The sequence below is a fragment of the Agelaius phoeniceus genome, chromosome 2, assembly GCF_051311805.1.
Source record: "Agelaius phoeniceus isolate bAgePho1 chromosome 2, bAgePho1.hap1, whole genome shotgun sequence".
In the NCBI taxonomy this organism is placed as follows: Eukaryota; Metazoa; Chordata; class Aves; order Passeriformes; family Icteridae; genus Agelaius; species Agelaius phoeniceus.
The window spans coordinates 30,953,652-30,964,907 of record NC_135266.1 but is presented as its reverse complement, the minus strand read 5'-3'; the positions used below and the strand labels follow the sequence as shown (position 1 = coordinate 30,964,907).

The following is an 11,256-nucleotide window of genomic DNA, read 5'->3' as shown; positions in this document are numbered from 1 at the left end:
TCACTGGCTACCACCATATTTTTGAGAAGCAACATTTCCACTAGTTTTCTTCGGAAGGAGCTGAGAAAGGATATTCGGCATAACCCCGCCTTGAGGGATGGTCACACAGGCAAAGAGCTTGTTCAGCTCATCATCATTCCTCACAGCCAGCTGAATGTGCCTGGGCAGGATCCTTGTCTTCTTGTTTTCATGAGCAGCATTCCCTGCCAGCTCCAGGACCTCTGCTGTCACGTACTCCATCACTGCAGCCAGGTAGATGGCAGCGCCAGAGCCAATCCTGCCAGCGTAGTTCCCTCTCCGCAGGAGCCTATAGACACGGCCCACAGGGAACTGCAGACCTGCCCTGGCTGATTTGCTCTTGTTGGATGCACTTCTAGGGCTGCCAGCCACTGCTTGTTTCTTTCCACGTCCAGACATTCTGACAGGCAAGGACACACAGAGGGCTGGAGGTCTTCAAAGCACTTGGGTGCTACAGCTAATGGACAGCAAGAAGAGGCAACAGCAAGGTCAGTTCTGCTCTTCCACATCTAAGGGAAAGCTCATTCTTTTCTTGAGGAAAGAGCTCACCACACACCACAGTTCATCAACAGCAGAGCTAAAATTTTAACAGTTATTGCCCTTTTCCAGCCTGACTTTTAGGAGAAGGATCTCATTGCAAAACTTATCAAGCGTTATTGAAGTTAGCTATGAGGGGCTCAAAAGGAGAGAGGCTTTCCCCTGCTACTTGGAATGTATTGAGGATTGAGGCACGGTGGGTCTTCTTCAGCAAGATTTTTTTTAAACACCACAACTGTTACCTCAAAGCTAACTTGAGGCCTGTCTCTTCTTTCAAGAGCAATCTGCAATATAACTTCTACTATCAAGTTACAACTTCCCTCCAGTTCAAATCTAAAAATGGAAAAATTCTTGCAGCCTACAGCTGGTTATACCCAAAATACTCCAGGACATTTTCATACACAGCTTTAAATAATCCCCTAAGCTGTATTCTCTGGCTTCTATGAGAATACTACTGGAAGTCTTCTGTACCAGGAAAAGGATAAATTGATTTGGACAGCACAGTGCAGACTGAAGTATATAAATTAGTATCTCGTGATGAAGGAAATCCAGCCCAGCTAGAATACTCTTACAACTGGAGTAGCAAAACTACTCATTTAAATAACATTTCTAGTCTACCAGTAAACAGGACAGTTAACTTCCAGCACAGCTGTTGACAACATACAAAAACACCCATCACTACATTAATACTTAGGGTTTTTACTGAAAGATTTAACTATTTTAAAAAAATCAGAATAAGCTTTAAAAAGAAGGTGGAAAAAATAGTAAAACTTAAAAAAAACCCCAGCTCCTAATAAAATCCAAGCAAACTAAGCGCTTATAACTCCTTATCCCTATTACCAGACAATACTTTTCCCAAATTATTCACAGTACAGTCATGCTGTGTAATAGAGGCAGCTAACTTACAAAATAACACAAGGCACATAACCCCAAATCTTCTACAATACGTTATAAATGAAAAGTACATCACATTACCTTCAAAAATGCTTTTTTTTTTTTCCCCTAGTCTGTGCCTTACTGCAATCTACACCCAAGCACAAACAAGTCACATAACACCTCTACTATGGGCCCAAAACCTTTTTATTAGCAACTTTTTCTCCTCACCAGTGGGTCACCTGGGTAATTAATGAGTCATTTACACATGTGTTTCATCTTCCCTCACCTAATCCCTGATTTGGGGCAAAATGAAGAAATACATTACAGCTGCTCAGAAGCAAGTTGGCTGTGGAGAGGGGGAAGAAGGCAGGCTGTCTGCAGGGGCTGAGCCAAAGCTCCATTTCAGCCTCACTATGGCACTGCCAGTTCTCACCCACTCTGCCTGGAGTGTTTCTGTCTGCATGCTGTGTGTAAAAGCAATCCTCTTCTTCCTGCTGAAACTTGATAGAAATACATACGGAAAATGGGCTTTGTAAATATATTTTTATTTGGGTGGGAGAGGGAAACTGTGTTTTGCTTTTGATGTGGTCTGGGTAGAGTCATGCTTGGTTCACAATGTGTCTGAGCCCCACCAAGTGATGTGATAGGGCTGCTCCTAAGATTTAGGCTTCTGCCCATTCTTCTGGTAACTCTGTCCCAGATGGGCCTCAGGGTTTACTGTGGCTCTGGTGCTGAGGGTGCTTGGTTAGTTTCTCTTTGTTCTGGGCAAAAATCTCACCTCAGGCAAAGGAATATTTTTGAGCAGCCTTTAAAGAATGAGTGCTCACTTCTTGCTCATGCTCTTTCTGTGTTTGTTCTCTGGCACTCAAAGCAGTTTCCAACCAGCAGCATACAAGAGCTGTGGGTGTGAATGATATTGCAGCCACAGAAGATGATTACCAGAGGGTACTCCCAGAAGCCCAGGCTCTGGCAAAATACTCAGACAACAAAACTGTCATGAACAGTTCAGCCTTTGGTCCTGCCTGCCAGACACCTGCTGTGGGTCAGAGCCTCACAGCACCTGCATTTGTGGCGCTCACCCACTTTTCCTACAAGGATGAGCATTTAGTCTAAGCTGAGTGAGGCTGAGTTTCCTGCCACCTGAGGGCATTGAACAACCAGTATGGGGCACCCTCTGCATGTCCAAATGCCACGAGGACTGATGTCCTCTCAAAGCACAGCTATCATTTCTCCTAATTCAGAGGCAGAAAAGGTGGCTGTGCCTTCCCTTCAGTAACCTGGATTTAGCACAGGGAAAATGGCCAGCCCACTTCACAATAACTGGCTGCTAATGGGATGCCCAAAACCTTCTAACACATGGAAGTGGGGCTTCTAAATTTTCATTTCAGGCCCTTGCTAGAGTTGAGACAGTCCTTCCTCCACATGCCAAACACACTCTTAAGGCTGGCTGGCAGGCTCTTTAGGGTTCTTTTATGGGGACTGAGATCTGGGTAAGCGTGCTATCCATTGGGCTAGAACACAAAAGGAGGGGAAGGGAGGCAGAAATAGGTCTCTTCCCTCCGCTATGTGTCTTTGAAAAGCAAGCTGAAAAGATCTGCTCAGTTCTTTGAAAGGGCAGGCCTAGGTGCCAGTTTGGAATGGGGTATGATCCCAAGCAGATTAGGGTCACCACATCTCACACACTTTTCAGTGTTTTCTGAGTGATACTTTAACACGGACTCAAAACTGAAATAAAAGTAACTATCAAGAGACAAATTTCTGGTAATTTCAGTTGGCTATCATCCAATCATAAGAATACTATAAGTACACCTGATTATGCCTAATAAGAATGGATAATATAGGTTTGATTGCTTATTTTATTTTATTATTTTATTTTTTAACAGATCAGAGAAAGCAAATAAGTAGATAAACCAGTAGGGAAACAAAGCAGGGTATGAAATCCAAACAGATAAAAAAGGCTCAGTGAAGTGGAAACAGAAGTTACGGGGAATCACAGAAAAAGACTGGGAGGGACCACAGTGAGTCAGTCACCTGTCCAACCTCCCTGCTCAAGCACGGCTATTCCATGTCAGCCTGGATGGGGCTTGGAGCAACTTAATTTACTGGCAGGTGTCCCTGCCCACGGCAGGAGGATTTTCGATCTTCAGGGTTCCTTCCCAGCGCTCTGTGACGCCTCCTCACGGCCCAGACCGGCCCGAGGCCTCCCTCGGCCGGGACTATCCTTATTAGGCGCTGCGGGAAGCGGCGGCGCCGGGCCCGCCCGCCGGGAGCGCCGCCTCCTCCGGCCGCGCCGCGCACGCCGGGACCGGCCCCGCCTGGCCTTGCCCAGCAGCGCTGCCCGGGCCCGGCCCGGCCCCGCCGGCACCATGCAGGTGAGCAGCCGCGGTGCCCCCGTGTCCCCGCTCCGGCCTGTGCGGGCGGTGCTGCGGGGACAGCCCAGCAGGGCCAGGGGCCGCACCCCGGCTGGGCCCCGCCGACAGCCACGGGCCGCCCTCCCCGGCCGAGGGCCCGGGGCAGCCGGGGTGGGGGCGGCCCGGGTTCCTGCCGCTCGCCCGGGGCAGAGGTGGCTGTCACGGGGCGGCGTTGTTCGGCAGCTCCACGGCTGGGTTTGTGGCAGTTTGTTGCTTTTTTTGCAGCTACGGTACTTACTTCACTACCGTAGTGAGTGGGTCGGCGTATCAGGCACTGCGTCAGTGTGATAGTAAATGCGGGGTCGAGGGAAAGGTGACGGCGGTCAGAGACGGGGGGAAAAAAACTGTCTGGTGTTGTGTTTGCTGAGCTACACTGTTCTTTTTCTTTATTTTCTTCTGTTTCTTCTCCCCTTCTGCCCCCTACCCCTCCCTTCCTGTGCCCCATAGCCCATTAGTACTGGGGCTTAATCGGGGAAGAGAGATGGTTGTATGGCTGTGAACTGACCTGGTGTAAGGTGTGCTGATACGAGCTATAGCAAAGCAGTAGGTGTGTTCTATTTCTAAACTGGACCTAGGCCAAGACAACAAGGAAGCACAAGCAAGCTATGGGTGCTTATCACTGAGATTTCTTGTATTTTAAAAAATATAATTGCCTGCTAAGTAGGAAAATCTCATACTCAGCTACTCTCCTTTTCAACAATACGTAGAGATGTATTGGCCTTGTTTTGCGGGATTATTGCAATTATTTTACAGTAAAATCTCAGGAATAGTCTAGCTATAGATTTGGATCTGAATCCTTAGCAGTGGGCTTGGCTGACAGAAATGGCTTGCTTTTCTCTAGGCACTTACATAGTCACTCTGACTTGAATCTAATAAGGAGACTTCCCATGTACTGAGTGCTAGGTCTGTAAGGTTTGTGCCTGTGTGTGTCTTGTCACTACTGCTTTCTGATGCAGTGACCATTGATTTGGTGGCCTGTCCTGCTGAGGATCTATAAGGAAGCCCTCTGGCTAGCATGCTTCTCTGTCACTCAGCTAATACCCTCTCCTTTTGTTGCTCTTTGTGAGAGATGCAGAAGTGGTTACAATGCTTCAGACTTTGGTACCCAGCCAAGACCTCCTGTATGTGCTGTGAGTGGGATGGAATAAAACAAAGTCAATCTTCAGGGTACTGCAGGTGTGTGGCTGGAGAGAAGCCTCAGCGTCAGGAGGATTTGCACTGTGGCTTTCTGGCACCATCTATCCAGTTACCAGTTTAGTAAATGTGTTAAATTCTACAAGTGGTAAAATTCACCTTGAAGAAATACCATCCATTTGTTGTTCTGTTCTAGGATCCAAATAAAGACACGGAGTGGAATGACATTCTGCGTAAGAAAGGAATCCTTCCTCCAAAGGAAAATGTGGAGGAACAGGAACGGGCAAAGGAAGAGGAGCAGTTTGCCATCCTTCAGAAATCTCTGGGTGAGTGACCAGCCAACTCAGGCAGCAGCAGAAGAAGCCTTGGAATGGCTCCTGGAGGAAGTTTTCTCAAAGAAATTACCAGCAGCAATGTTTATATGCCATACAACCAAAGTGATTTCAACTTCTGTGAGGGGGGGGAAAAACAAGTCTTGAGTCCTAAGTTATTCTTGAAGAAAATACCTTATAATCAAGTGATTTTACTTATATTCCTACTATTGTTAGGAATAAGCATACTTCAGCCAGGGTGTAATTAGTAGGATGGCATGATAGTAAATACTGAATGGGACCATTTTGACCACCACAGTTGTAAACAGGTCTGACCTTACAGAAGATTTCCATGTGGAAACATGAGGACATGGGGCACTATTCAGGAATACTCTGCATTATTTGACTTTAGTCCTTAAATTATTTATTTTAGTCTTTAAACAGGCACAGATATTTGTGCTTAATAATGTTTGTAACACTTATTGACTGTTTTATGTGATGCTGTTGGGGGACTCTGAGTAGGAGTTAGATAGTGATATCTAGATTTGAAAATTGATCTTGAAAGTTAGGTGGTGGGAGTTTGGGAGGGTCCTCCTTTTGAGGGTCCTCATTTTCCTTTTTAAACACAGGCCTCTAAACCAAGACATTTCCAAGGACTTCCATTACCTCAGATAAATTTAATTCTTTTTTTTAAAGCTTTGTGCCCCACAGGACTGTAATGTGTCATTTTCCAGGTTTGTAAGTACACCAAAACTTCATCTGTGCAGGGTGATCAGCTGTTAATGTTATCACACAAATACATTCCTAAGCACATGGATTCTTTCAGCACAGGAAAGCTTTGTTCTTCGTGTCAGCTCTGTATTTTTATGGAAGTAAATGTTTGAAAACTGAAACAGGAGTGCAAATGGAATCAGCCAGGTGAACGTGCATGTCTGTGCTGCGGCTTGTGCAGGTAGTTGGGTGCTAGTCTAGGCAGCCTTCAGCTCAGAGGCCTTTTCCATCATATTCTTTCCATCTGTATGTCTAAGGCACATAACACTTCCTAACAATCTAGTAAGAATAATAATAACAGGTTGAGAAAGATGGGGCTGCTTATCCTGGAGAGGAGAAGCCTTGGGGGAGAACTTTAGCCCCCACTTCCAGTGCCAAAGATACTGAAAAAAGAGCTGGGGAGGGACTTTTTAGAATCATAGAATAGAACCATAGAATATCTTGAGTTGGAAGGGACCCACAAGGATCACTGAAGTCCCAACTCCTAAGGGCAGTTCCAACTTTGAGACCATGTAGTGGTAGATAGGACAAGGGGAAATGGCTTTAAGGTGAAGGACAGTAGGCTTAGATTAGATATTAAGAAGAAATTCTTTGAGGGTTGTGAAGCACTGGAACAGGTTGCCCAGAGAAATTCTGGATGTCCCATTGCTGGAAGTGTTCAAGGCCAGGTTTCATGGGCCTTTGAGCAGCCTGGTTTAGTGGAAGGTGTCCCTCTTGGCAGAAAGGGTTGGAACTGGATGATTTTTAAGGTCCCTTTCAACCAAGCCATTCTGTTATTCTAAGATAATGTTTTTTAAAAATCCACTGCATACTTCCTATTAATCTGTCTTTAGAGTAAATAAATTCTGTCGGACTGATAAAAGTTAATGAGTGCTAATCCTGGAATGAGGTTTTTGCTGATTTAATGTTTCTTCTATTCTAGTGAAAACTTATGAGGACATGACTCTGGAAGAGCTAGAAGAGAATGAAGATGAATTTAATGAGGAAGATGAGAGAGCTATTGAAATGTACAGGTCAGAGCAGCTTGCAGAATTTGGCTTTAATGATAATTGGAGGGTCTTTCTTTTATATGCTTTTAGATATTGTGGAAGAGAAAGGATGTTTTTAGGATGATGGAAGAAGGGGGTTGTGTTTCTGGTCTCTTGTGGAGCTTCTAAGTGTCTTTAAAAGGATAACAGCTTTTGAATTCAGTATCCTTTATCTACGGCCTAGCTTTGCAGAGATAATGTGCACCTGCTGAGTGTATGGCTGGGGGTCCTGAGAGCTTTAAAAATCACCTCCAGGAGTTCCTAATTTTTGTCTCAATGAGATTAAGGTGCTGCAGATTTGCATAATTAGTGTTGGTTTCTGTCGATCTCATAATGTCTCTCATGGCTTTTGCCATTTAGTTTGATCGTGTATTATCTGGAGAAGAAAGGTCTAGTGAGGCCAGAAATGAGGAAAAAAAGCATTTCATGAGACACAGATTTACTTCTTGCATGTGGCTTTAGCCTATGATGCAAATAATGTACATGATGCAGAGCATGTACAGTGTAATTTTGCTTTTATTGCTCTGGGGTTAGAAGAAGTTTGTAATTTTATCTTTGAAGTCTAGGCTTCAACCAGCTCCTTCAAGTTATGTTCTGTCAAAAAAATGCATCTATTCACAAGATGTCTTTTTCATTCCTGGCTATTTAGGCAGCAAAGGTTAGCAGAAATGAAGGCAGCTCAAATGAAGAATAAATTCGGGGAAGTCTTGGAGATTTCGGGAAAAGATTATGTTCAAGAGGTTACAAAAGCTGGAAAAGGTATATGGGTAGTCTTACACCTCTACAAACAAGGGTAAGATTTTTTTTTTAAACCATTAAACCTTGCACTGTCAATAGCTGAAAGTGCAAGGTAAATGTATAGTTACTGTGGAACTAAGGACTGATTTTGGAGTTTTAAGAAATAAAAACAAATGAGTAATTTTAAACTGTTGAGTCCAGATTGCTGAACTTCATTCTAGAATGATGTTACCATGAGGTGGCTTTTTTTATACATATCTACAGCACAGCAAGATGTGAACCATACAGCTTCCATAGAGGTAGCTGCTGCCACTGAAATATCCAAGCTTTGGAAATTATTCTGGATCAAATGCAAGGGGCTGTGAATAGGAAGGATCAATGTCTATTTAGCTTGGTTTCTAGTGATATACAAATGGAGTGAGCAAGGTTTGCAGTCCTGTCACCATGATAGAAAACCTTGTCAAAAAGGTCTGTTAGCATTGCTAGATTTTTTTTGGAAAGGTTATGAATACTTGCTGTTGTTCTTTGTCTCTAATTGCATATAGGTGTTGATCATCATTTGCATACCTTCTTCCAGGAGCAGCTTTGCTTTTATGCTTGCTCATGCAGCTTCTAAGTATCCTAAATTCATTAACCAGTTTCCCTGAATACAAAGGGGGTAGAGGGGAAGGATGCATTATTAATATATTAAGACAAAAAGCCCACCACACACCAAAATCTCCAGTGGAGCTATCTCCTTTGAATGCTGGAATACAGAAGTTGCTTCTGGTACTTTTGTCTTTGCAGAAAGTCATCAATGTGATATTTCTGACCTTTCTTCTGGAGCTGTTTACTTTTTAAATTGTCTCTTATTTTCTCCTTTTGTGTGTCTGTTGCTCTTCTTCTCAGAATTCCACTCTGTGCCTTAATAAATCAACATATGAGTGGGCTTGCAAAGAAGTTCAGAGATGTGAAATTCATCAAAGCAATCTCTACCACCTGCATTCCCAACTACCCTGATAAGAACCTGCCCACGATATTTGTGTACCTGGAGGGAGACATCAAAGCTCAGTTCATTGGGCCTTTGGTGTTCGGTGGCATGAACCTGACAAGGGATGGTGAGTGTCTGCATCTCTGCTCTTCCCAAGGAAAAGCAAAACTGCATTGCTGGGAATGAGAGAAATGAGGCTTAGGAAGGGAAGGGAGGTACTGAAAATGATACTAGATTTTTTTCCCCCCGCTATGGCTCAACCACATGCTGTCTTGTAAAAGCAGTGATAGGCCAACATGTAGGTATTTGTCTTGTGTGTGCAAGTATTTATGCCCTGTATTGGGTAAAACAAATTTTGCTGGATATATTAAAGGGTAAACAGTACCCATGTATGTTTACATGGGTAAACATGTAAACATACATGGGTACTGTTTACCCTTTAATAGGTAAACAGTACCCATGTACTGGGTGTCTTGGACATGAACAACTGCCCTTGCCAGCAGTGATATGGTAATATCTGCACTTACCTACTGGATTGTAGGGCTCCTTGTTTCATTTTCAAGATGATGGCATATATTTGTCTGCTGTCCCTGACTAAGTTAGCTTAATTCAGTAATCACAGAAAGCTGTGTACTGACATTTCTGCACTTTTCTTTTATGTCTTCCTTCTCCCCTAAGCACATCTGCCTTCCACTAAAGATTAAAGAAAGTGTGAGGTTGTGTTCATTATTCTGTAATATCTGAAAGAAATTAGATTTGATGATAGGATTGTCAGCAGCAGTAGGAGAATGGTTTCAATTGAATGTGTTGTATTGACTTTCTACCACTTCTGGGAAGCAATCCAGTCCAATTTGGGCCTACTGCTGGTGGTGAAGTCTCTCTTTACTGTCTAAAGGAACTAATATTTAGTGTGTGATGTAGAGACAAAGGGGTGAATTCTATTTACAAGGTACATCTGTGGAAAATACCTATAATTCATATTATATATTATAGATATTATTTCATTGTAAATGAATATATTATAGATATTATTTCACTGTAAATGAAATTTCCACAATTTACAATTAAATAATATCTATAATATATAATCTGAATTATAGGTATTTTATATCATTCAGATAGAAATAAATAAAATACCTATAATCTGAATTATAGGTATTTTATATCATTCAGATTATACGTTATATATATTATTTCATTGTAAATGAAATTTCCACAATTTTTTGCCCTTTCTTAAATTTTTTCCCTGCCTCTTCTGATTGTGATGAGCTCAGTATATGATGGGAGCAGCTGTAATGTATGAGCAGTATTCCTTCCCTGGCAATAGATGTGCAAACTTGTCTTCTGCCCTTATGTGGCTAGAAGGAGGTAGAATTCACTTTCACTGGGAGAGTTGCCTCTAAAGCTGGTGCTCTGCATCCATCACCTCTTTTGCACTCCTGGTTGCAAGGTGAGCAGGGTGGCACTGGGGATGTCACTGGTGGGTACAGAGTACCCTGACCTTTGTGCCCTGGGCTGAGACCTGTTCCAGCACTAGGGATTGGGAAAGGAGGGGATTGGCTGGAGCTGGTGTGGTAAACGGGGCAGGAGCTTGGATCTGGGTATGGAAGAAGAAGAGGAGAAGGGCCCTGGTGTGGTGGGGTGGTGGTAGGATGATGAGGGAACTCACCTGGGTGTCTTTTCTTCAGTTTGCTCCCCTGCATTCATGACTCTTGTTTTGCACTGCACAGAATTGGAGTGGAAGATTTCTGAGTCGGGTGCCATCAAGACAGACCTTGAAGAGAACCCCAGGAAGCAGATCCAGGACCAGCTCATGTCCTCAATCAGGGCATGTGTCCCAGCCAGAGGGGAGAGTGACTCAGAGGATGACTAATTCCTGCATCTGCAGCCAGATTGATGCAGTGCACTGGCAGCCAGTGCTCCCACCTCAAGCACTGGAGACACTCCTCAAGGCCTTGCTGAGCCCCAGAAGGGTAGCCTTTCAAGACATTCATTCTAGAAACCTCTAGAAACTAAAAACATTTCTGTTTTTTAAAAATTGCAGCTTCACTTAAGATGCTGAAAGACATTTTGTACAGTGAAGCCTGAGTAAATCTTACTCAAAGGTTTTAAAATACAGATGTGAGTAGAAACAGGTCTCTTGTTATTATTTTCATAGTAAACTGCTACTTCTTAAAAAAATTTGAAATATGAAGTGGTCATAAGTGCATTGTTTTTAACAAGCTAAAGTTGTACAAATCAAATCTAAATAGCTGTCTTAAATAATTGCTTATGGCACTTAAATGGACCATCTCTTAGCCCACTGTGCTCTGACAGCCTGGACTTCACAGAGAGCTGGGGGGGGTGGTACCCATGATGCAGGTGCTTCTGAAGGTAGTGTGTGGTCCTCTGCAGAGATGTGCTGGCACCAGAGGGACAACATGAGGCTGCAAGCTGGGATTCCAGGCATCTTGAGGATGGCC

General features: G+C 43.6%; 2 protein-coding genes across 2 annotated transcripts; one reads left to right on the top strand and one right to left on the bottom strand.

Annotated features, from left to right (window-relative positions):
- On the bottom strand, window positions 1-417 carry LOC129134668 (histone H2A-like). Its single transcript, XM_054654332.2, has one exon. It carries the CDS (start codon window positions 415-417, stop codon window positions 1-3), a length of 417 nt encoding a protein of 138 aa, XP_054510307.1.
- Window positions 418-3,437: 3,020 nt separating this feature from the next.
- PDCL3 (phosducin like 3) lies at window positions 3,438-10,926 on the top strand. The gene is made up of 6 exons (XM_054654799.2): window positions 3,438-3,803; window positions 5,173-5,302; window positions 6,981-7,071; window positions 7,736-7,879; window positions 8,713-8,921; window positions 10,525-10,926. Exons 1-6 carry the CDS (start codon window positions 3,798-3,800, stop codon window positions 10,665-10,667), a joined length of 723 nt encoding a protein of 240 aa, XP_054510774.1. The 5' UTR covers window positions 3,438-3,797; the 3' UTR covers window positions 10,668-10,926.
- Window positions 10,927-11,256: the final 330 nt, after the last annotated feature.

Excerpts from the sequence above, each read along its gene's own strand:
- LOC129134668 (XM_054654332.2), bottom strand. The coding sequence starts at position 417 with ATGTCTGGACGTGGAAAGAAACAAGCAGTGGCTGGCAGCCCTAGAAGT.
- PDCL3 (XM_054654799.2), top strand. Across the intron at positions 7,880-8,712 it reads TTACACCTCTACAAACAAGG|AATTCCACTCTGTGCCTTAA; the intron begins GTAAGATTTTTT and ends TCTTCTTCTCAG. Across the intron at positions 8,922-10,524 it reads CATGAACCTGACAAGGGATG|AATTGGAGTGGAAGATTTCT; the intron begins GTGAGTGTCTGC and ends TGCACTGCACAG.